The sequence below is a fragment of the Plecotus auritus genome (genome assembly GCF_963455305.1).
Source record: "Plecotus auritus genome assembly, chromosome: 9".
NCBI lineage: Eukaryota > Metazoa > Chordata > Mammalia > Chiroptera > Vespertilionidae > Plecotus > Plecotus auritus.
In genome coordinates, this window is record NC_137783.1 from 116207066 (window position 1) to 116234043 (window position 26978).

Sequence of the window (26978 nt, forward strand, 5' to 3'; positions counted from 1 at the left end):
AACAAAAGGAATCCAAAGAGGACCACACCAAGACACATCATAATTAAAATGCCAAGAGCAAAAGACAAAGAGAGAATATTAAAAGCAGCAAGAGAAAAACAGTTAATTACCTACAAGGGAGCACCCATACGACTGTCAGCTGACTTCTCAACAGAAACTATGCAGGCCAGACGGGAGTGGCAAGAAATTTTCAATGTGATGAATAGCAAGAACCTACAACCAAGATTACTCTACCCAGCAAAGCTATCATTCAGAATTGAAGGGCAGATAAAGAGCTTCACAGATAAGAAAAAGCTGAAGGAGTTCATCACCACCAAACCAGTACTATATGAAATGCTGAAAGGTATTCTTAAAGAAGAGAAAGAAGAAAAAAGTAAAGAGAAAAATTATGAACAACAAATACATATCTATCAACAAGCGAACCTAAAAATCAAGTGAATTAAAAACCTGAGGAACAGAATAATCTGGTGAATATAATAGAATCAGGGGCATAGAAAGGGAGTGGACTGATAATTCTCAGGGGGAAAGGGGTATGGGGGGGTTCATGAAGAGAATGGACAAAAATCATACACCTATGGATGAGGACAGTGGGGGGGAGGTAAGGGCAGAAGGTGGGGTGGGAAATGGGTGGAGGGGAGCTATGGGGGGAAAAAGGAGAAATAATTGTAATAATCTGAATAAAGATTTATTTAAAAAAAAAATAAAAATAAAAATAAAAATAAAATAAAAATAAACGGCACCACGGACCTGGCGCCGACAAACCAACACTCGGCTTCCCCCAAGTGGAACATAGGCCCCGCCACCACCCCAGAGTGACAGCCCACCAAATCACAGCCAACCATGGCAAGACCCCATGGTGCAAAATGCAGCCCATAGCTCAGCCCAGCCCAAAATGGTTGCTGTGGGTGCCGGGTAATGACATCACATAGCAATGCCTGCTTCCTTTCCCTAGTGACTAGCCTCCTTGGAGTTTCTTCAGCCCAGTAACACAACTTGCTTTATAGCCAGGTGCAAACATTTTACACTTTAGCCAAATGTTTGTGAAGCATTTTCACATGCCTCATCTCATTTGATCCTCACAGAAGTCCTGGAGTAGGAAGATAGGAGACTTGGTAGAATCCTATTTTCTTTTCATTAGCTGGAAAATGGAAATTTAGAAAGTTTAGAAACTTGACCCGACTGAAAAGAAGAAAGAAATGGTGGACCTTGAAAACGACTTCAGGTTTTCTCACTGCACAGAATATAGTCAAACACTGCTACAGTTAAATATTTCACCCTTTGTTCTCCCTGTGTGATCTACAATAATAATCTGCTTCATGTTGATATTTACTGCTTGCTATGTTGCTGACAATTACCTGAAAGAAAAGTTAGGGTGCTTCACTGGACTGGAAAAAGTTTAGCTAAATCAGAAAGCAGGTCTAATTAAGCAAGTTTATTCTATATATATAAAAGGCTAAGTTGACTTGCGCATGCGTGGTACATATAAAGCTCTCGCTGGCGCCAACTGCATGCATGTGTTTTGATCTGTCATTGTTGATTGTGAATTTGGTTGACACTTCTATTATAGAGAAGGGGCGAGTAGCGATATTAAAATATTTCTTCTAATTAATTTCCTTTCAATGTGCATGAATCCATGCACTGGGACACTAGTATTGTAGTAACTATGGATGGTGCCAGGCGGGTATTGGAAATGTTGAGGGGGGGGGACAGTTTGTCAAGTGTATGATTGTCTAATCACTATGCTATGCACCTGAAATTAGTACAAAATAATGTTAAATGTGACTGTTACTGAAAAATAACCTTTAAAAAAGGGTATCCAGTCTTTTTCAATAAATGGTATGGGGACAACCAGACATCCACATGCAAAAGGATGAAGTTAGGCCACTAATTCATTCATACCATATTAAATTTAAAAATTAACTCAAAATGGATTAAAAACCTCAATCTAAGAGCTAAAACTGCAAAACTCTTAGAAGGAAACAGATATATACCATCATGAACTTGGATTAGACAATAGTTTTTTAGATACGACACCAAGCACAAGCAGCCAAAGAAAATAGGTACATTGGATATCATCAAATTGTAAAACTTGTGCGCTACAAAGGACACCATCAAGAAACTTAAGACAACCCATTAAATGGGAGAAAATATTTGCAAATCATATATCTGATAAGGGTCTAATACACAAAATATTTAAAGAACTCCTACCACTCAACAATAACAATAACCCATTTAAAAATGGTCAACGGCTCTTAATTGACATTTCTCCAAAACATATAAAAGGCCAATAAGCACATGAAAAGATGTTCAACATCACTAGCCATCACAGAAATGCATATTAAACCCACAAAGAGATACCACTTTATACCCACTAGAATGCTATAATAAAAAAGACAAATAATAAAAGTATTGGGATCTATGTCCTCGGGCAAGGGAAACAAAGAACAAATAAACAAATGGGACTATATCAAACTAAAAAGTTTTTGCATAGCAAAGGAAATAGCTAAACGAAAAGACAACCTACTGCATGGGAGAAGATATTTACCAATAACACATCTCATAAGGGTGAATATCCGAAATTTATAAAGAACTCATACAACTCAACACCAAAAAAACCTAACAACCCAATTAAAAAATGGGCAGAGGATTGGAATAGATACTTTTCCAAGGAGGGCATACAGATGGCCAAGAGACATATTGATGCTCAACATCACTAAATCATCAGAGAAATGCAAATTAAAACCACAAGAGATATCACCTACACAACTTTCAGAATGGCTATTATCAATAAATGAACAAACACGTTTTGGCAAGGATGTGGATAAAAGGGAACCCTTGTGCCCTGTTGGTGGGAATGCAGATTGGTGCAGCCACTATGGAAAACAGTATGGGAGGTTCCTAAAAAAATTAAAAAATGGTACTGCTTTATGACCCAGGAATTCCACTTCTGGGTATATATATCCAAAGAAACCCAAAACACTAATCTAAAAAGATAAGGCACCCTATGTTCATTGTGACATTATTTACAATAGCCAAGATATGAAAGCAACTCAAGTGCCCATTAATAGATAACTGGATAAGGAAGATGTGATACATACATACAATAGGATATGACTTGACCATCAAAAAGAATGAAACTGCCCTGATTGGTATGCTCAGTTGGTTGGGCATCATCCCATGCACCAAAAGGTTGACAGTTTGATTCCTGGTCAAGACACATGGCCCGGGTTTCGGGCTTGATCTTGGGTAGGGGATGTGTAGGAGGCAGATGATCGATGTTTCTATCTTTCTCTTCCTCTCCCTTCTTCTCTCTCTAAAAATCAATTAAAAAATCTTTTAAAAAATGAAATCTTACAATTTGCAACAGCATGGATGGATCGCAGCCTTGGGCAAACTATGGCCCACGGGCCGGATCCGGCTGTTCTATCCAGTTCTCTTGCTCTCCCCTCCACTCCTTTACTTTGAATTTATATTAGTTCACACAAACAATCCATCCATGCTTTTGTTCCGGCCCTCCGGTCCAGTTTAAGAACCCATTGTGGCCCTCGAGTCAAAAAGTTTGCCCACCCCTGATCTAGAGGGTATTATGCTAAGTGAAATAAGTCAGACAAAGACAAATACCATATGATTTCACTTATCTGTGGAATCGAAAGGACAAAAGAAATGAGCAAACAAAATAGAAACAGACTCACAGATGCAGAAAACAAATTTATGGTTGCCAGAATATGCTCACACAAAAACTTGTATACAAATGTTCATAGTAGCATTACTTAAAATAGCCAGATGTCTATCAAATGACAAATGGATAAACAAAATGTTATACACTAAAATATTATTTGGCCATAAAAAGCAAGGAAGTATGATAATGCTACAATATGGATGAACTTTGAAAACATTATGCTACATGAAAAAAAAGCCAGTCATGCAAGATCACATATTATATGATTCCATTAATATGAAGAGTCCAGAATAGGCAAACCTACAGAGACATGAAGTAGCTTAGTGGTTTCTTAGGGCTGGGGTGGGGGGAGAATGACAAAATGTTCTGAAATTGATTGTGGAGATGGTCACACAACTCTGTGACTTTATTAAAAATCACCAATTGTCCACTTCAATAGGTAAATTGCGTGATATGTGAATTATATCTCAACAAAGTTATTTTTTAAAGTCATCTAGTCCCGTGGTCAGCAAACAGCGGCTCGCGAGCCACATGCGGCTCTTTGGCCCCTTGAGTGTGGCTCTTCCACAAAATAACACGGCCTGGGCGAGTCTATTTTGAAGAAGTGGCATTAGAAGAAGTTTAAGTTTAAAAAATTTGGCTCTCAAAAGAAATTTCAATCGTTGTACTGTTGCTATTTGGCTCTGTGACGAATGAGTTTGCCGACCACTGATCTAGTCTAACCACCTGTGTTCCATATCCTTACTTCCCTTAAGTAGTGGTCTTGAATTTGCTGAATCCCATCCAACAGGAAACTCAGTACTTCCCCCAGGACACTCATGCCACCTCTATACAGCTTAGACTGTTCGAACTGTCTTGAGTTAATGAGTAACGGGTGTAAGGAAGGAAGTACAATATAGGATTTCAAAAAGCAACACTGACTGAATCATGATGTGTCAAGAAGTAGAACAACATGATTAAGAAAGAGAATATAGAGTGGGTTCAAAGAGGAGCTGAAAAAATAGAAAATAATGTTTATATGTCTATCATCTCAAACCTAAAAATGAAACTCATCTTCACCTTCCAAAACCTGTTCTTCTCCTGTATTTCTTCTTTGTAGTCATTCTCTCAGACCAGTGGTCGGCAAACGCATTAGTCAACAGAGCCAAATATCAACAGTACAACGATTGAAATTTCTTTTGAGAGCCAAATTTTTTAAAGTTAAACTTCTTCTAACGCCACTTCTTCAAAATAGACTCACCTAGGCCGTGGTATTTTGTGGAAGAGCCACACTCAAGGGGCCAAAGAACCGCATGTGGCTCGCGAGCCGCAGTTTGCCGACCACGGTCTCAGACCTTTAAGTTTGAGACCTATATGTAACCTCTACCACCTGTGACCAAGACAGCCGTGGGCAAACTACGGCCCGCAGGCCGAATCCGGCCCATTCGTCTGTTCTATCCGGCCCGCGGAGCCGAAAGAGCAGAGGGTTCTCTTGCTCTTCCCTCCGCTCCTTTACTTTGAATTTATATTATTTCACACAAACTCCATCCATGCTTTTGTTCCGGCCCTCCGGTCCAGTTTAAGAACCCATTGTGGCCCTCGAGTCAAAAAGTTTGCCCACCCCTGGACCAAGAGTATACCTGAAACGTAGTAGGCTCAAGTGAGAATGCTGAATTTGGAAGAGATTTTTCTCTTTGTAAAGTTAACTGTCCTCAACAGGGAGCAACCTCACCTCTTGGGTCTTGGTGCCACCATGTTTCTCAGAACTTAAGAGCCCAGAATGTTTAAAAAGTCCATGACTATAAAACATTTAAAAATGTCTAGTTGATTAAAAAAATTTTAATGAAATACTCCAAGTGTACAAAAAAGTATAAATAATACATGAGCACTTATGTATCTACTTACCATGTACATGTAACTGGAACTCCCATGTACCCTCTCTCAGATAGCCACAACTCTGAATTTGGTGATTATTAGGTGTGCTTTTATTTTATTTTTTAAATTTTTATTTATTTTGAGAGAGCGAGAGAGAGATACCAATTTGTCATTCTACTTATTCATGCATTCACTATTTGATCCTGACCGAGGATTAAACTCACAAGCTTGGTGTATCAGGATGATGCTCCAACCAAATGAGCTACCCAGCCAGGGCTTAGGTGTACTTTTAGATTTTACTATGTAAGCATGCATCCATAAACAATATACAACATTATCTTGACTATTTTAAACCTTTATATTATGAATGGATAGTAGGGATGGCTGTATAATAATGTTAATGTACCTAATGCCACTGAACTGTACACTCAATGGTAAAAATAAATTTTATGTTATGTATATTTTACCACAATTTAAAAACCTTTGTATTATGGTATCATACTGTACTCATACTTCTGCGACTTCTCTTTTTTCTGAATGGGGATCAATATTTTGGTCTAGAAATAACCCATCTTGATATATGTAGCTCTAGTTCATTCACTCAAAGCATCTCTCCTTCTGTATCCATGTCACAATTTATTTATCCTCCCTCCAGCTGATTAACATTTAGCTTATTTTCTATTTTTCACTATTCCAAACATTCTACTTTATAGCTACATTACAAAATTTGTGGGGTTTTTTAAAATATGCTTTAGAAAACTAAAGAGATCAGAACATTAAAGATAACAGAACATTAATACTGCAGAATTTCCAAAATAGAAAACAGCTGTTTTCACTATCTCTAAATGTACTTAAGCATTCCCTAAAATGGGACCTCACTAAATCCTAATTGTTTATTGAAAGCTTTCTCCATATATAGGTTTACTTAATTATTAATACTTCACTTAGCATGTCATTTAAGCTTGACTAAAAACTTAATGGATTTTACAGAGCGAAGCTCTACTTTCCATTGTTAATAACCATTCCCGCTGCTCAAAACAAAAACAAAAACTCTAGCACTGTTAACAAAAGAGCTTTCTGAAAGCAACATTAAACCATCTGCAGCATTTCATTCTCAGGGCAAATAAATCAATAAAGAACTGAATGTGTTTTTATTTCTGATTACACAGTTCAAGAAAGATCTTAATGGGCTAGTTCCGTAAGGTATGTGAGCTTCTTTCTAAATACTGAGGACATTCTAGAGGCCATATTTAATTCAGTATTACTTAAGTGGAGCCTGGGACAACAGCTGTTTCCTCATCACTCGTCTCAAAGGGCCTCTTCTTACATTCCCCTCTTAACTCTACTTTGCTTACCACAGCTTTGATGTCTTCTGCTAACTTAACTAGATCTTTCTTCATCTTTCACCAGCCTCTTCCCTCCAGTTCATCCTAGATATTACTAAAAAAGATATTTATGTACCTAAATTGCATAGGGTAAGGTCCATGTACTCTATACATGTTAACTATTACTGTTTTGTTACCAAAGCAATCTTCCTGAAGCATAATTCTAACTGGTCTTGCTATTTTTCTGATCAAAAGTTTTCAATGGTTCCCACTGATGACAACTGGGCATGTTAAACAGGAAGCAGCAAAGTGAAGTAAAATGAGTACCATCTTTTCGGTCAGAGTTATTAGTCAAGATCCTGAACCTTTCTAGAGCTATTTTTCATTATCTGTAAAATACAAATAATAATATCTACTTCTCAGCACTGTTACAGGATAATTGATTAAGTAAAATAACATAATCCAAGCACCCATCACACACAGTAAGTGTTTAACAAGTTCTGACTATTCCCTCCCTACAAACAGAATTCCAAAAAAAAACCTGAATTCCATAATCTAGTCCAAAAGTCCCTCTTCACACTTCTTTCCCATTACATACTCCTGACTCAGCCTAACTAGGCTCTTCACCATTCTTTGAGTATGCCCTGTGATTTCTTATTTCTTGCCTCTAAGCCCTTGTATTCCAGTGGTTTTGCTTTTCTCTCCAATTCCACATAACCTAAATTCAGCCTATTTTTCAAGGCCCAGGCCATTGCCCTCACCCCAAAGCGTCTTCTCCCCATGTACTTAGAACATACTTCTCAAACCTCTTTTATTGCACCAATCACACCTAGCTTTATTCAAGAGTTATATTTATGTGCCATATAGCCTCTATGTGAATGGATTGGGAAACAGAAATAGGTAAGGTCTTCCACTAACCACCATTTCCACCCAATTTTATTTAGTGCTGACTGAACTTACAAATCATAGCTGAGAGAAAGAAAAGCAGCCTATGGCATTCAGAAGCTGCCCTAGTACTATCAGCTTGGCCCTGGTGTTGCTACAAGCTGGTCTGGCACTCACATTTAGGTCTTGGTATTTTCCTGTTAAACAAGCAATTTCAGGGCACCAGCATCAGACAGGCCATTATGTGTCCACAATAGATCAAGACCGAAAAAAAGAAAGAAAGAAAGAAAGAAAAAGACTACTCAGTAACCTGCTTGAATACAGACAAAACATGAACACTGTCCCAGCCAAATATCAAACAGCCCCCACTCCTGGAAAATGAGTGACTGCTGCTTCTTTACCAATTACAGGGGCAGTCTTTCTCTAGTCTGCCCTCCCTTTAGATAAACTTACCCCACTTCCTGATAGCATCGCAAAGCCCCACATCCTTAAACCTTCCTCTAAATCAGCGGTCGCCAACCAGTGGTCCACGGACCAACAGTGGTCCGTGAGGTCTGAAAGGTTGGCGAACGCTGGTTTAAGGAAACCTTTGGAGCAGCGATCGCCAACCGGTGGTCCGCGGACCAGTGGCGGTCCGAAAGGTTGGCAACTGCTCCTCTAAATCACCTGCTACAAGCCCAAATCCAATAATAATGCTTTTCAAGCACTCTCTTACTGAGATACTGCATGCTTCTCCACGACGTGCATTCTCCCTGGCCATAACAAGTACTAAACCCAACTTGTCAACTCCAGGTGTATTCCTGTTGCTCGGTGGCTGGAGGACAAACTAAGAACTTCTTGAATAAAAGTGTAGTATTTTCTTTAAGCCTGGGGCCCTACAGGGCATGCTCTGGTCTTATACACTGTACACATTGTTCAACTGATCTGGATGTCTTACACTGTGCCTGTTGGCCTACACTGTAATCTCAAGACTCAGCCCAGTCACTCTTAGGACTAAAAATAGTTTTTTATTTCATTATTTTTAGTGTTCTCAATTTCACCATTTTGAGAATAGAAAATGGCAGTCAGGGTGACTGATCAAAGTGCTCTACACATACCACACTGCTCCACACCTACTCACCTAAAAGGTTCTGAACTTGACAAAAAACATACTTTACATGCATTCACAGGCTCTCAGATTGCCTCCTCTCTTCTCTGAACACTCTTTCAGAATAGATATAATTTAAGATAATAAAAATTTATGTATGTATATGTGTATTATATATGTATGTATAAATGTATATACAAACACACATATATGTACACTGAGTGGCCAGATTATTATGATCTCTGAACGCATAATAATCTGGCCACTCAGTGTATATCCTATATAATAAAAGGCTAATATGCAAATTGTCCCCTCGACCAGGAGTTTGACCAGCAGGCAGGCCGGCCAACCGCCCATGTCCCCTCCCCCTGGCCAGGCTGGCCGGACCCCACCCATGCACGAATTCATGCACTGGGCCTCCAATGTGTGTGTGTGTGTGTGTGTGTGTGTGTGTGTGTGTGTGTGTGCATTCAGAGATCATAATAATCTGGCCACTCAGTGTATGTGTATGTATTTTCACATGTCAGAGAGGTCAAGATTCAGTGGGCACAACTCATTTGAGGAGAACATGATAGCAAAAGAGTCTGAACTATTCTAGAGAAACAGGGCTACTGGGAAAGGGCTGGTAAGGAACCCTATTTATAAGCACTCAAAGTGAAACATGCATTGGAAAACATGGGCAAGCAGGGTCAGCAGAAGAGATGCCAGATATGACATTACTGTGGGAGCTCCAAGTGGAGGTGGTGGATAGGACCCCCCTGAAGCCGACTCTAACACAGAATCAGCATACTGTCATCTTGGAGGGCTTCAACAACCCTGGCACCCATTCAAAGACTTAATCAGGTTACACTGGGACAACTAAAAAGTTCCTGACCTAGTGTGCTGACATTTCAGGTTCCACAGATACATAAGGTAAAAGGAGGGGAACTGCTATTCTGGCCAAAGAAGAAATTGGTTGGTGAAATGAAAGGAGAATCATAGGAAAAAGAGAGCAGGCCAACTTAGTATTTGTGACAACAAAGTAGAGGTTGTGTGGCATAGGCTCTAGGAAGTTCTGAAAACAGACACACAGTTCCATGGCATGAGACCCTCTCTAAAAGGAAAGCTCTTTAAATACGTTTGTTTGGGCATTCCAAAAATTGTCAAGCAGGTAGGAAAGGCAGAGGAAAAAAGCAGATGTACAGGGAGCTCTTCTAAAAGAACACAGAGAGTCAACAGGAGGGCAGCACATCTGAGTCTCCATCAACCAGACTCACACTGTTTGCCCCACTCTGGTGATTCCCTGAAACCCTGCCCCAACACCCAAGCCATTTCCAGGGGGCTTTTCCATACAAATGGCCTCTCTTGCCTCATGCTTCTGACTTTCCTAAAATCTCTCATCAGGTAGCATCTGACCCCTACATAGCCTGTAACTCTTGCTAAGTGGCTCCAGGATCAGCACTAGCAGCAGCCAGCCTTGGTTCGTAGCTTGGCCTCTCCTGGGCACCTCCAAACCCAGCACAAGTAGCAGTCATCTGCAGATCACTCTGTAGCTTGTGCTGGGTGGCCCCAGGCAGGAGACAAGCAGTGGCTGATCTTGCACCTCCTGGGAGGCTCCTGGTAGACAGCTTCAGACCATGCCATTATAACAACCCTACCACCTCCACGAGCTACACATTCAAGAGGCAGGCTCAGTGAGCACCAAAGCCCTACTGAAGCAAGTCCTGCTCTACAGAGTCAATCCCAACAGCAGCTCCTCTGCTATAGTTGCAGCTGGTCCTCAAAGCCAATTGGTCTGGGGGTCAATCCCTCCCAGTGATGCCACCAGCAGTCAAGGCTCAACTACAACAGGACAGTGCACACAGCCCACATAGGGGCACACCTGAAGTGCCCAGCTCAGGTTACTGGGAGGCTGTGCCACTGGGCCCTACAGGACACCTACTACAGAAGGCCACTTTGCCAAGTCTGGGAGACACAGCATCTGTACCTGATACATAGAAACAACCACAGGAAAGCAGCCAAAATGCAGAGACAAAGAAACAGGTCCCAAATGAAAGAACAGGAGAAATATCCAGAAAAAGAACGAAGTGAAATGGAGGCAAGCAAACTACCAGATACAGAGTTCAAAACAATGGATATAAGAACGTTCAAGGAACATTCTCAGATTAATGAGAGCTTCAAGGAATTTTAGTGAGAACTTCAACAGCATGAAAAAGGACACAGAAACCATAACAAAAAAAAAGTCAGAAATGAAAAATAATTTACATGGAATCAGTAAAATAGATGAAGCCAAGAGTTAAATCAGTGATTTGGAATATAAGGAAGCAAAAAATACCCAATCAGAACAGCAAAAAGGAAAAAAGAATTTAAAAATGAAGATAGATAGTGTAAGGAGCCTCTGGGACAACTTCAAGCATACTAACATTCACATCACGAGGGTACTGGAAGAAGAGAGAGAGCAAGAAATTGAAAACCTATGTGAAAAATGTCTAAAAACTTCCCTAACCTCGTGAAGGAAACAGACATACAAGTCCAGGAAATGCAGAGAGTCCCAAACAAGATGAACCCAAAGAGGCCCACACCAAGACACATCATTATTGAAAAGCTAAAGGTTAAAGACAAAGAGAGAATCTTAAAAGCAGCAAGAGAAAAGCATTTAGTTACCTACAAGAGAGTTCTCACCATAAGAATGTCAGCTGATTTCTCAACAGAAACTTTGTAGGCAAGAAATGACGAAAAGCAAGGACTTACAACCAAGATTATTCTATTCAGCAAAGTTACCATTTAGTAACAAAGGACATATAAAGAGCTTCCCAGACAAGAAAAAGCTAAGGGAGATCATCACCACCAAACCAGTATTACATGAAATGTTAAAGGGTCTTCTTTAAAAGGATGAAGAAGGAGAAGGAGGAGGACAAGAAGGAGAAAGATAAAAATATGAACAATAAAATGGCAATAAACACATATCAATCAACAATTAAACCTAAAAAATAAAATAAATGAACAAGCAGAACAGAAACAGATTCATAGATACAGAGAACATTTTGACAGTTGCCAGATGGGAGGGAGGGTTGAGGGGTTGGATGAAAAAGATGAAGGGATTAAGTAGAAATTGGTTGTTACAGATTAGTCACGGGGATGTAAAGTACAGCATAGGGAGTACAGTCAAAATATTCTAATGACTATGTATGGTATAAGATGGGTACGAGATTTATCAGGATGTATATGTCTAATACTGGGGTATACATCTGAAACTAATATATAGTATATGGCATCCATAACTGAAAAATAAAATATGATTAAAAATAATAAAATTTAAAAAATAAAAGAACAGAGGAAAGATGAACAGAAAGACACAAAAGCAATCAGCAAGAAAGAGTAGCAAGACTTGGAAGAACCACATGAGGAGGTCAAGGTCCAAAATAAATTAGGATCTACAAAAAGGGTAGCAAAAGGGTATTTTTAGAGCAAACAGCAACTTGCCTGATAATAAAATGTAATGCTGAGTGAGCAGAATCTCTTAACCTTTATTTTGCTTCCATATTCTCTATCAAAGGGAGTAAATTTTGTGTTAAATGGAAGAGAATTAACAATCCTAATGGAAAAGAAAAATAAAATAAAGTCCCAGATGGGTGAAGAGAATAAATTCAAGTCTATTCACTAAATAATTTCTACCAAGAAGATTGAGAACACTTACAAATAAGGTCACTGAACTAAAAACAAAATTAAGAAATTATATCAATAAAAAGAGAAATCTTGAAAGAATGGAGATAGATAACTACTGCTCCAGTTTGCAAAAATATAGAAAGTGAAGGGTGGACTACAGAGAAGTAAGTTAGATTCTAAAATGGACTTTTCCATTTTATGATGGAGTGGATAAAGGAGGAAATAATAGTATTTTTTTCCTTATTAGAAAAGAAATGCATACCTATGGGAAATCAAGAAAGTACAAAAAAGTGTAAAGAATAACAACCACCCATACTTCATCCAGAAATAAACACCGTTAAAATGCTGACCCATTTCTTTCTGGTAAATAAATAGTGAGTATATCTTTACTTTTCACATGTAGCATATGATTTTCCCCTACCATTTAAAATTCATTAATATAATTTACTGGGTTCATAATAGTCCACACATGCACGCATAATAATTTACATAACCATAAAGAATATAATAATAACAGTAAAAAGGTAATGGCTTACAAATGCTAACAGAGGAAGCCATAATCCCTAGGAGCCAGCATTCATTAAGCACTCAATTTACTCATTCTTTCATTCATTAGTAAATATTTATTGTCTACTATGTGCAGGCATGGTCTAAAACTGGAGATACAGCAGTGAACAAAACAAAAATCCCTGTCCACGTAGAACCTCCTTTGTAAATAAGAAAAGAGATAATAAACAAGATAGTGATAAATACTAAGGAGAAAAAAATAAGCAGGCTATGGAGATAGTACGTGTTGGGGGTAGATTTTAGCTCAAGTGGCCAGAGAAGGCTCAGGAGATATCATTCAAGTGAAGGCCTAATAAAAGATGGAGGAAAGGCAGATGTATATTTTTAAAAAGAGCATTTCAGGCCAAGAGAAAACAGCAAATGCAAATTCCCTGAAGTGGAAGCATGCCTGGCATGTTAAAGAACAGCAAGGAGGAGGCCAGTGTGGTCAAAGCAAAGTGAGAAAGCAGGAAAAGTAGAAAGAAATGGCGAAGAGGACTAAGTAGGGCCTTTTAGGTCATGTACAGATTTTGTCTTTTCATCTGAGTGAGCCAGAAGCCACTGGAGGGTATTGTAGAGGAGAGAGACTTAGGCTTTGATAGGATCAATATGGCTGCCTTATTGAGGACAGACTGAAGAGGGAAGAGAGGAAGCAGGCAGATCAAAGTCTAAAGCAAACAGTAATGTGAAGTAAAATAATCAAATGACCAAGTGGTGGAATAACTCTCTTCACAAAAGGTGCAATCCTAACAGCAGTTTCAGATGACTGATACTTTAAGAAAATAATTTGTGTGATCTATCAAAAAGACATGCTGATCATAATCAAGAGTGAAATTGCGAAAAAAATATCATAAGGCAGTGAGAGAAATTTGAACACCAACTGGATATTTAATGACATTATGGAATTACTAGAGGCCCAATGCACGAAATTAGTGCAAGAGTAGGCCTTCCTTCCCCCGGCTGCCAGCACCGGCTTCCCTCTGGCACCCGGGACCCGGGCTTCCCTCACAGCCCTGGCTTCGTCCAGAAGGACGTCCGGTCTAATTAGCAAATTACACTTTTATTATTATAGATTGATTTTTATGTGTGATAATGTTACTGTGGCTATGTTTTAAAAAGAATTTGTGTTTTTAGAGATGTATACTCTATCCTTAAGTATTTAAGGGTAAAATAATCCAATGTCTGGGATTTGCTTTAAAATAATCGAGTGTATAGGGGGGAAAGTAGGTAGAGATACCCATGACACAAAATGATAGTTATTGAAGCAGGGTAATGTGGATTCATTTTACTACTCACTCTACTTTTGCTTAGGTTTGAAAATGTCCCAAACAAAAGATGTTTTAAAAAATCAAGAATGGCATATAGCTGAGAGAGATGGTAAATAAATACACTGAATGGAAAAGTGAATGCTCTGAAATAACTTCAAGAGGCTACAATTATAGACCAAATTTAAACAGGTAAAATGCAACAGGGAAGACTATAAAGTATATATTTGGTTCCAAAACATCAAGTAAATAGTACAAAACAAACAAAAATCTATTTCTTAAAAACCTTAGGATTCTAATATACAGCAAGATCAGCAAGTAAAAATGCCAAAAGTCTAAAGTAATCCCCCAGGATGCATTACGTATAGGATTTTAAAATGAGGCAATAGGCTGCTCTTCCATGAGCTAATTGGTTTACACATGCTGTTATTTACTTTCTAAGAAGCGATGTTGAGATACTTGCAACTATGTCATCATATATGTCACATGAGGAATGGAAGAGGGAGCTTGAGATGTCAAAGTAAGAAAACAGACTAAAGAAGGGGACATGATACTAGTCCTCAATTTCCTGAACTCACCATCTTTCCCCTCAAATCTACTTTTCCTCCATTCCTGTTTTCGTGAAGGGCATCACCATCTATTTACTCACCTAAACAATGACCTGAGAATAATCCAAGATACCTCCTTCTCCCTCACCTTCCACTCCTATTTAAAAATGTCTCTTAAAATTGTTCTCCTACCCACTGCTGATAACCTCCCCTGTTCTATTTACTCCTCTTCCTTTCGTACCCCTATTTCCCTTAGGCAATCACTCTCAACTTCCGAGCAGTTAATCAGCATATTCTTCCCACCCAAACACTGCAAATAACTTAATTCAAGCCATCAAAATGGGTGGATATGTTAGTTGGAACTACTGGAGAGTTAGAGTGAGGTGGGACTGAAGGAAGAATTTAAAAGAGAAGACACACTCTTTCCCTGAATAGACCGAGTGATGGCTGGAACAGTGGCAACCATTGTTGCTATCCTGAGAGAACAGTCAGAGGATAGAACCAACTTCAGAAGGAGCCCAGTAGTTAAAAGGACACAAAAATCAGAGCTGCAGCCCTGATGAGATTGTGAATCTCTGGATCAAACAACACTGGAGGCCAGTTCTAACACAGAGTCTTCTCATTTATAAGACAACAAATTCCCTTTCTGTTTTCAGAGTACAGTTCAAGCTGAATTTTCTGTCAGTTGTCACGAGTACCCTAACTGACTAGCTCAGTGGTCAGCAAACTGCGGCTCACGAGCCACATGCGGCTCTTTGGCACCTTTAGTTTTTAGCAAAGGCCAGCTTAGGAGTACCCTAATTAAGTTAATAACAATGTACCTACCCATATAGTTTAAGTTTAAAAAATTTGGCTCTCAAAAGAAATTTCAATCGTTGTACTGTTGATATTTGGCTCTGTTGACTAATGAGTTTGCCGACTACTGGACTAGCTTAATGAAGCTCATGACATCTCCACTGGAATCCTGCAACAATCCTCTCCCTGAAGAAATCCTCACAATGCAGCCTCTATGCTGCTGCCAGGGCATCTTTTCCAAAACCAGACTAGATGTCTCCTACTTAGTAGCAAACTTACAATGGCCTCCTCTACCTTTAGAATAAAATATAAACTTCTGAAGTATGGCAGAAAAAAAAATCTTCAGTTTGGCCCTTCCAATTTCTCTGTCTCATCTCTTACAATTCTAAAGCTATTTCAGGGTTCTGGATTTTTTTTCTCATGTTCCCTCTGATTGGAATGCCCTTCTTACTCTAGGTGATAAAAACACTTTAAGACAGTGGTTGGCAAACTGCGGCTTGTGAGCCACATGCAGCTCTTTGGCCCCTTGAGTGTGGCTCTTCCACAAAATACCACGGCCTGGGCAAGTCTATTTTGAAGAAGTGGCGTTAGAAGAAGTTTAAAAAATTTGGCTCTCAAAAGAAATTTCAATCATTGTACTGTTGATATTTGGCTCTGTTGACTAATGAGTTTGCCGACCAATGCTTTAAGAGATACCACCTCAATTTAGACAAAGAATGCAAAGTTGATTTAATATCCAAAAATATATCATGTAATACATTATATCAACAGAATGAAGGACAAAAACCCCATAATCATCTCAATTGACCTAGAAAAAGCATTTATATAATTCAACATCCCTTCATAATAAAAACACTCAACAAACTAGAAATCGAAGGGAACTTCTTCAATCTGATAAAGGGCATCTACAAAAAACCCACAGCACTTCTATTCAACATTGTACTAGAGGTTCTAGCCTGGGCAGGTAAGAAAGAGAAAGAAATAAAAGGCATTCAGATTGGAAAGAAAAGTAAAACTACATCTACCGTGTTTCCCCAAAAATAAAACATCCTCCGAAAATAAGACCTAATTACAGGTTTCCTTCTGAGTGAAATATAAGGCATCCCCCGAAAATAAGGCTCCCAGGCTCTGTCTCAGAATGAAAATTAATTTACTGTAAACTGGTCGCTAGGGCCGCCCCGACTGGCGTCTAGCAACCAGTGACGTTACACGGAGTCCTGACGTCACTGCTGTGTGGAGGCGGAGCGGAGGTCGGAGTGAGCAGTGAGCGCAGGGCGGGAGAGAGGAGGAGACTTTCACAGATACGTGTAGAACAGGAGGATTAGAGCGGACAGGACGCGGGGAAGGTGGTGAGTGCTGGTCTGTCTCTGGTGACACTACCTGATGCTCGCGGCCGCCTTCATGATGACTGAAGGTTCTCAGTCAGTGGCAGACCCTGCTCCAGCCCAGATCCAGGCCCCAGCAAGCCCAGTGACAGTCCCCAGGCAGGCCCCAGGGGGTAAATGTCTGATAAAGGGGTAGGGGGGATGTCTGGTGAAGGTGTTCAGTGGCACAGGGGTGGGGGGAAGGGGATCACTTAAAATGACACAGGAGGATCAGAGGGGACAATCAAAATGACACAGGAGGATCAAAAGGGGTTACTAAAATGGTAATCCCCCCTCTGATTCTCCTGTGCCATTCTGATTCCCCCCTCTGATCCCCCGTGTCATTTTGAGTGATCCCCCTCCCCCCACCTTGATACCCCAATTCCTTTTTTTTTTTACCCCTAGAAATGAGCGCAAAAAGAAAAAGCTACTCTGTGGAGTACAAGAAAGGAATCGTGGAAGACTCTTGGGGCCAAAATCTTACTGCTTTCTGCAAAGAGAAGATGTTGAGTATCCGATTGGTCCGAAAATGGCAAGCAGAGTATGGTAACCTCATTGAACAAGTGGACAAGGGAAATGCTAAAAAGCGCAAGTGTGGATCAGGTCGGCAACCATTATTTTCCGAGCTGGAAGACCTGATCTGGGAATGGGTTGTTGACAGGAGAGCAAAGGCTTTGGTTGTGAATAGGGCTCAGATTCAAGAATTTGCCCTTGCAATGGCACCACAGTTTGACATAGCCCCCGAAGACTTCAAAGCATCACAACACTGGCTGGATAATTTCCTTCAGCGAAGTGAACTGTCTTTAAGAAGATCTACAACACTGTTTAGGTTGGAAGATACTCAAGTTATTAAGCGAGCACTTGCATTCAAGTCCTTTATTGATGATGCTGACTTCTCTAAATACAATCTTTCCAACATGATTGCTATGGATGAAACTGCAGTGTTTATGGGCCAATCATCTCAAACAACAATTGAACAGCGGGGTGCCTCCTTAGCGTACATTCCCTCCGCTGCTTACGAAAGTGCACGTGTTTCCTGTATTTTGGCAATTCGTCTGGATGGCACTAAAATCCCACCTTTAATCATTTCTAAGGGCAAGAAGGAAAAGATTGAACGTGTTTTGGGCATTTTTATTCTTGAAACTGAAAAAGCCTGGGCCACACAAGCAGTTATAAGGAAGTGGGTCGATTTAATGCTGCCGCTTGTTATGCGAGGGAGCCAAAGAGGTCTGCTAGTCTGGGATGCAGCCAGCACTCACCACGCTAAAGACATGAAGACATTTCTTCACGAAAGAAAAATAGATCAGATAATGATTCCCGCAGGAATGACGGCCTATCTCCAGACTCTTGATATTGCAATAAACAAGCCATTCAAAGACAATTTGCACATGGAAATTAATGACTACATTGAAAATAGAATGGAGAGAAATCAGCGTGGAAACTTTGTGAAACCTAAACTGCAAGAAGTTGTGACTTGGGTGAAGAATTCATGGGAGAAAATCACTGACAGTTGCATTGCAAATGCACTGCGAGCAGGCTACCTTGACAAGAAGTACTCATTTAAAGACAGTGCTATTGCTAAACATGAGAGATTTGGTCCACTGATTCTGAAAGAAATGGAGTCACAAGAAATTCACCAGGAAATTCAGGAATTGGATTGTTATGATGATGTTCCAGAAGATGATGACATGATTGTCATTGAATAAATGAGTAAATTCTTGATACTGTAGGATTCACAGTTTGTCTGGTTTGTGTTGACAACTACTGTACTACCGTACCGTATACAGGTAATAAATTTCCTTTATTTCCATTTAACAATAAATGTGCACCGTATTCTTCTTCATGAAAAAATAAAGACATCCCCTGAAAATAAGACCTAGCATGTCTTTGGGGGCAAAAATTAATATAAGATACTGTCTTATTTTCGGGGAAACAGGGTATTTGCAGATGACACGATTGTGTTTTAGGGCAAATAATTCAGCAACGTTGCAGGATACAGTATTAATACACAAAAATTAATTGTATTTCTATACACTAGCAAACAATCTAAAATAAAATTAATTCCATTTATAACATAAAAAGGATACTTAGAAATGTATTTAACAAAATAAGATTTGAACACTGAAAATTACAAACTTCTTTGAAAGCAATTTAATACTTCAATAAAAAGAAATATTGTGCTCGTAAATAGAAAGCCTTAACATTGTTAAGATGGCAGTACTCTCCAAATTGATCTATAGATTCAACACAATCTATTAAAATCCCAGCTGGATTTTTCTTTTTCTTTCTTTCCTTTTTTTTTCTTTCAAAAATTGACAAGCTGATTCTAAAATTTATATGGAAATGATGGGTCCTAGGAGTCAGAAATCAATCTTGAAAGAAAACAAAGGTGAATTCACAATCTCAAAACTTACTACAAAGTTACGGTAATTAAGACTGTGTTACTGCATGCATACACACAGACACAGACACACACACACACACACACACACACACACACACACACACACACTTTCACGGAGTGGGGCAAAAAGTAGGTGTACAGTTGTAAGTATGTAAAACAGAGTTTCTTCTTTTACTAGAGGCCCGGCGCACAAAATTCATGTGCGGGTACAGTCCCTAGGCCTGGCCTGGGATCAGGGCCATCTTCCCCAGCTGCCCACAGCCGGTCCTGCCCCCTGCCGCCACCCACCCCCACTTCCTCATTTGCCATCAGGTGATTGGTGCCTGACAGCTGAGGGAAGGGACCAAGAGATCGGTTGTTCCCACCCGCTTGCTGGCCCTACCCCCGCTGCAAGTCGCCCTCTGTGTGTGGGGCAGCCCATGGGGCAGGGGCCTTGCCACCCATGTCCTCCACCACCCAACCCCGGTACCCCATTTGCCATCAGGTGATTGGAGCCTGCCGACCGGGGAAAGGGACTGAGAGGTGGTCAGTGATCCTCATAGTGACTGGTCCAGCAGTCGTTCTGGTCATTCCGCCATTAGGGTCAATTTGCATATTACCCTTTTATTATATAGGATTATTATTTATTAATTATTGTATATTTTCCATACAAACAACTGTAAACCTACTTTGCCACACTCTGTATATATCAATATATGTATATCAATGGAACAGAACTGAGATTCCAGGAATAAACTCTCTCATATATATTCAACTGAATTTTGACAAGGTTGTCAAAGCCATTCAATGCAAAAAGAATAGTTTTGCTGGGACAACTAACTGCATATCCACATGAACCTGGACTTCTACTTAACATTGTATACAAAAATTAACTCAAAATGGATCAAAGACTTAAATATAAGTGCAAATACTATAAAACTTGAAAACATAGGCATGAATCTTCATGATCTTGGATTTGCCAATGATTATTTAATTATGAACCAAAAGAAGAAGCAACAAAAGAAAAAATAAACTGGACTGCATCAAAATTAAAAACTTTTCTCTCTAAAAGTACACCATCAAGAAAATGAAAGCAATCCACTCAATGGGAAAAAAATAATTGCTAATAATGTATCTGATAGTGGACTTGTATCTAGTATAAAAAGAACTCTTAAAACTCAATAATAAAAAGTAACTCAATTTAAAAATGGGCAAAAGATCTGAATAGAATTTTCTCCAAAAATATACAAATAGCTAATCAACACATGAAAACAGCACAAATCAGAGAAATGCAAATAAAACCACAAGGAGATACCTCTTCTCACCCACTAAGATGACTATAATCAAAAGGGCAAACAATAACAAGTGTAGGCAAGATGTGGAGAAACTGGAACCCTCATACATTGCTGGTGGGAATATAAAACAGTGCAGCCACTTTGGAAAATAGTCTAGCAGTTCTTCAAACAGAGAGTAATAAATCACACAACCCTGAAATTCCAGTTAGTTCCAGCCACACTAAAATGTTCACATTTGATTCCCAAGAGAAGTGAAACATATATGTACACAAAAATTAACAGCAGCATTATTCATAATAATAAAAAATATAAACAACCCAAGTGTCCATCAACTGATGATAAAATGATTTTAAAATGTGGTATATCCACACAAAGGAATATTACTCAGCCATAAAAAGAAATGAAGTACTCGTACATGCTACAACATGGATGAACCATGAAAACACTATGTTAAGTGAAAGAAGTCAGTCACAAAAGATCACATACTGTATAATTTCATTTATATGAAATGTCCAGAATAGAAAAATTGATAGAGACAGAAAGTAGATTAGTGGTTGCTCTAGGGCTAAAGGGGGCATGTTAGAGGGTGATGGCTAAAGATTATGAGATTTTTTTTTGGGGGGGGATGAAATGTTCTAAAATTGCTGTTAGGTGTCACCCCAATGAATTTAATTAAAATAAAATGAAAAAATAACCAATGTCACCCCAGTAAAGTTAAGAAATTTTTAAAGCTGTTAGAAAAACACATATACCATACTCTCCTCTAACAACTTTCTTGCCCCTCCCCACCCCACCCCAAACACCTGACCATTCTAATGTATCTCCCCATGCCCTGCAAGGACTTGAGACCTGTAACTGATACTTTTTGCACTTAGTTGTTGTCTGTTTTCCTCTACTAAGCCGTGGGTTCCTCAGGCAGAGATCTGGCTTATTTTTCCCTGGAATTCACAGTAATAGTAACTGTACACTGTGTGTATTCTATGTGAAAGGGTGCATCACAAATATTTGCTAAAAGACTATCTTAATAGTTGTCATGTAGAAAAGGGACTGTGCTTTTTTTCACATACTCCAATGGGTAGAAATGGAAGCTACAATGACACAAATTTCAAGAATTTTTAAATAATTGAGACTGCCCCTTTCTTTAAAGCAGGGTTCCTAGGTTCTGTGAATTCTCTGAATTGATACACAAATTCTGAATGTATACATAAAAAGTACGTGCATTTTTCTAGGGAGAAAATCCATAACTTTCATCCAGTTCTCAAAGGGATATGTAAAATTGTCAGGAGTTGCTGTTTTTAAAATGTTAGTGTACAAGGACAAGGGTTTTAGCAAATTCTAGTTACCAGAATATATCATTTAAGATTAGTTTTTTCCTAGATTATACTACTTCAGTAACTAATACAAAAAGTGAGTTCACAATTATGGCACATAGCTTCATAGTCTTAAATGATTCATTTAAAAATATTTATTAATGTTATTTTAACCAGATGCTAAAGAAATAGTGGTAAACAAGACAAGGTCCCTGCCCTCAAAGAGCTTACAATCTAGAAAGCAGAAACAAAACAAAACAAAAATGAGTAAACAAGAAAATTTCATATCACATAGTCACCCCTGCAATCTATCTATATATAATCTATATAATAGAGGAATATGCAAATTATCAGGATGCAGTAACATCACAACCGAACAGCAGGGACCTGAGGCTGCATGGTGCCTGGCCAGGGTGAGGGACCTCAGGCCGCACCCCCCGCCCCACGGGGCTTGACAGGGGATCTCAGGCTGCACCCTCTGCCCCGGCGCCAGGCTGGGAGACCTTAGACCGTGCCTCCCGCCCCAGTGCCAGGCCGGGGGACCTGAGGCTGCGCGCCCCCCCCCCCCCAAGCAGGGCTTGATAGGGGACCTGAGGCTGCGCCCCCCGCCCAGAGGAGCTTGACGGGGGTGGGGCTGGCCGGGTCTGGGTCTCACCCAATGGGGGTGGGGCCGGCCGGGTCTGGGTTTCCTGCGTTTTTGAAGCATGTGCAGGTGGGGACTTGACTCTAGGTCCCGCAGCGCGCCCCCGACTCTGACAGGAGAGAGATTTTCATATACATTTTACTAATTTTCTTCTCTGATACTTCTATTATAGAGAAAGGGCAAATAGCAATCCTCCTATCTAATAAAAGAGTAATATGCAAATTAACCATCACTCCACTACACCCACAAGCCACGCCCACTAGCCAATCAGGAGCAAGTATGCAAATTAACCCCAACCAAGATGGCTGCAGCCAGGAAGAGAGCAGGAGGAAGCCAAGCTTTCTGCACACCCTGGCCGGCCCAGGCCTCCACTTAAGGCAGGGGTGGGCAAACTTTTTGACTCGAGAGCCACAATGGGTTCTTAAACTGGACCGGAGGGCCAGAACAAAAGCATGGATGGAGTGTTTGTGTGAACTAATAAATTCAAAGTAAAGGAGCGGAGGGGAGAGCAAGAGAACCCTCTGCTCTTTCGGCTCCGCGGGCCGGATAGAACAGCCGAATGGGCCAGATCCGGCCCGCGGGCCGTAGTTTGCCCACGGCTGGCTTAAGGCTACAAAGTTTCAATTATAGAAGATAAATAAATCCCAACAGAAATGGCTGCCACCACAGAGGAAGCAGAAGGCTTGGCTCTGCTCCAGGCTACAAAGTTTCAATTGTAGAAGATAAATAAATCCCAACAGAAATGGCTGCCACCACAGAGGAAGCAGAAGGCTTGGCTCTGCTCCAGGCTACAAAGTTTCAATTGTAGAAGATAAATAAATCCCAGATACCAGGGCCTCTGCTTGGGTTGCCAGGGGGGTGGCCAGCCTGCAAACCACCATAGGCCCCTGACCCAGGCCACCCCACGCCCCAAGGGAACCCCCACCCTGATCCGGGACACCCTTCAGTGCAAACCAGCTGGCCCCCCCATGCACCAGGCCTCTATCCTATCTAATAAAAGAGTAATATGCAGATTGACCCTCACTCCAACACACAAGATGGCTGCCCCCTTGTGGTCAAAGATCCCGCCCCCATGTGGACACAAGATGGCCACCACAAGATGGCCAGCAGGGGAGGGCAGTTGGGAGGGACCAGGTGTGCAAGGGAGGGCAGTTGTGGGCGATCAGGCCAGCAGGGGAGGGCAGTTGGGGGGGACCAGGCCTGCAAGGGAGGGCAGTTGGGGGTGATCAAGCCTGCAGGGGAGGGTAGTTAGGGGTGACCAGGCTGGCAGAGGAGGGAAGTTGGGGGCAAACAGGCTGGCAGGGGAGCAGTTAGACATCAATCAGGCTGGCAGGGGAGTGGTTAGGGAGTGATCAGGCTGGCAGGCAGAAGCGGTTAGGGGCAATCAGGAAGGCAGGCAGGCGAGCAGTTGGGAGCCAGCAGTCCTGGATTGTGAGAGGGATGTCCAACTGCCCATTTGGGATCGGGCCTAAATGGGCAGCCGGACATCCCTCAAGGGGTCCCAGATTGGAGAGGGTGCAGGCTGGGCTGAGGGACACCCCCCACCTGTGCATGAATGTCGTGCACCAGGCCTCTAGTATTAAAATATTTCCTCTAATTCCCTTTTAATGTGCATGAATTTCATGCACCGGGCCACTAGTAAAGAATATAAAAGCCTGGCCAGTATGGCTCAGTGATTAAGTGTCGACCCATGAATCAGGAGATTACTGTTCAATACCTGGTAAGAATACATGCCCAGGCTGCAGGCTCAATCCCTGTAAAGATTCTAACAGGATAACATTGAATACCAGCACCTGAGTTCTCAAGGGAAAGAGCCATGTCTAATCTCTACACTCTACAACATTCAGAAGAATGTCTCCCACTCACATTCAATAGAACTTATTAAAGATAACTCAGAATAATGGGAATTCAACTCAGTAAAATGCTGTTTTCGAAAAATCTTTATTGCTCAAGATTATCATGAATTTGCTTTCCTTCATGGCAGATGGTGTCATTAGACAAGTGAATAAACCCTTTAGGATTTTGCAATAAAGAAAAAAACAAGAACAAATATGTAAAATGTGTTTTAGGAGTCTCTTTCAGGTAAATTGTTTTGTATGTATAAAGATTATCACGCAAATTCTATCAACAGAATTCTGGGTTTGATATGTCCTCCACCCCTAGAGCCTAGTGCTCTGTATTTGTAGTATTTATAATCTATGATGTACAAGAGGGTGGGACTACAGCTAGTGTGCACCAACTAGAGGGAAATGGATTTCAGTTTAAAGGGAGCTGTCCAATAACCAACAGGCTGAGCATTAGTGGAAGTGTTTGGAGACCATAACACCATGCCTTAAGGATGTTGCAGAGATAATGTACAGGAGACAGTTACAGTAGCACCTCATCACCTGTTCTCCTTCCCTCTCCCAGCCTTAGGCATTCACCTTTGCACTCATTCATTATGTAAAAGCCCCGGAGGGCAACCAACAAGATGGATTTTTAAACATGATGTCATCGACATCATGTCAATAACAAGGGATCAACAAATTACTTAAGAAAAGGGACCTTAATGATTTGTTCACTTCAGAAACTAACACTTGGAATAAAATCAAGTCACAAGCATACCTTGCTTTATTGACCTTCCCAGGTGATGCTTTTTCTTTTTTTAAACTGAAGGCAAGACCTTTGATCAGCAAAAAGATCACGACTGGTGTACTGCGATACTCGCTTTATTAGGGTGGTCTGGAAGCGGACCCACAATATCTACACGGTATGCCTGTATATTTTAAAAGGCACACACATACACCCACAAAGCCCAAAGCTGTGAGCACCCAACATCAAATTAAAACCACACAAGCCAAAACCGGTTTGGCTCAGTGGATAGAGCGTCGGCCTGCGGACTGAAAGGTCCCAGGTTCGATTCCGGTCAAGGGCATGTACCTTGGTTGCGGGCACGTCCCCAGTAGGGGGTGTGCAGGAGGCAGCTGATCGATGTTTCTCTCTCATCGATGTTTCTAACTCTCTATCCCTCTCCTTTCCTCTCTGTAAAAAATCAATAAAATATATTTTTAAAAAAATTAAAACCACACAAGGAATTAAGATTAACAACACCAATTCCAACGGACTTTATTACACACAAAAGCACAACAGCAAGCACACGGAAAACTCCTACACAGGGATCCCAAGCGGGAGCCCTCCCTACCCAAAGCACCTGCCTGAGATGAGCTAAGCCAGTGAGGAGAAGGTGCAGCGAGTAGCGGGTGTGCCGGCCACTCAGAGCGCCCGGCGTGAGCGCGCAGTCCTGGCCCGGGAGCATCAGGAGGCACAGGGCGCAGGGGAGTGGGACCCCTGCCTACTGAAGTCAAGGGTACTGTGGGGCTTGACACCTCCCAAACGCCGCCAGGTCTGCCTTCTCCAGCCGGCTTTGCGGCTTTGCAGGTGGGGACCGGAGACTCCGGCCTCACCCTATCCCTACAGGTAGCGGGGATGCCGGGCGCTTCTGGGGAGCTGGCCCGCGCTTACCTCCGGGCGCTGGCGCCGGCTCCTGTCGCTTTCCGCGGGACAGGAAGACCTTGGGCAGCAGCAGTGACACAGCCAGGACGACCCCCGAGGCCAGGGCCACCCTCTGCAGCGTAGAGTACGCCATGGCCGCTCGCCCTCGCCACAGGTGCGGACGCGAACCGGAAGCGGAATCGCAGGCCGGCAGCCTCCTCAGAGCGAACCGCGGGCTACGCGGACGGCGACGCGCGAGGGACAAGTGCGTTCGGCGCCCGCACCTCCCACCCGCGGTGCCGGGCTGACCTGCTCCTCCCGCGAGGTTTCACTGTAAACGGTACCGCGCACTCCCAACAAATGAGGAACTCCTCCTGCCCCTACCTCCCAGCCTGCACCTGTGCATCCTACCCTGTGCATCCTGCTGCCTGAATAACCCATACTGTGTGCCCTCCTCCATCCCCGCTGACCACCATTGCTCACTACCAACCCCAGACCACACCAGCCATTTCCTCATTACTTCAACAAACTGACAATCTTCCAGCCCCCCACCCCCATGCCCCTCGCATCCATTCTCCATCTGCGGCCAAAGCAGGGTAATGCTAAAATGCAGGTCTAATGATCTCTCTCCCCAGATTAAAATGTCTCAGCAACTCCTCTTTCTCCTCAGAACAACTGTCAAACTCCTTTCCAAGACCTCAAGGCCCCGCAGATCTTGTCTTACCAGTGTTCCTTCAAACTAGATTATTTGCTATATCCCTGGCATGTTCCTCACTTTGCTTGCCCGGTTCCCTCTGCACCCCTTAAAAACTCCAAAGAACAGCTGAAAAATACTACCCTCACGGAACGTTTCTAGTCAGTCTCTCCTTCCTCTGTATCCCCA

At 41.5% G+C, this 26978-nt stretch overlaps 1 protein-coding gene across 12 annotated transcripts in view; it reads right to left on the reverse strand.

The window, feature by feature from the left end:
• The window catches only part of RIC3 (RIC3 acetylcholine receptor chaperone), a gene marked incomplete at its 3' end in the record, with an annotated part of 47699 nt that extends 21315 nt beyond the window's left edge, over positions 1-26384 (reverse strand). For all 12 annotated transcript variants that reach the window (XR_013959075.1, XR_013959076.1, XR_013959077.1 and 9 more), the window contains exon 1: positions 26126-26384. Coding sequence is in view for 6 of the 12 variants with exons in the window: in XM_080642203.1 (XP_080498329.1) it covers positions 26126-26249 (124 nt within the window). The remainder of the gene's footprint in view (positions 1-26125) is intronic.
• Between the last annotated feature and the right edge of the window lie 594 nt (positions 26385-26978).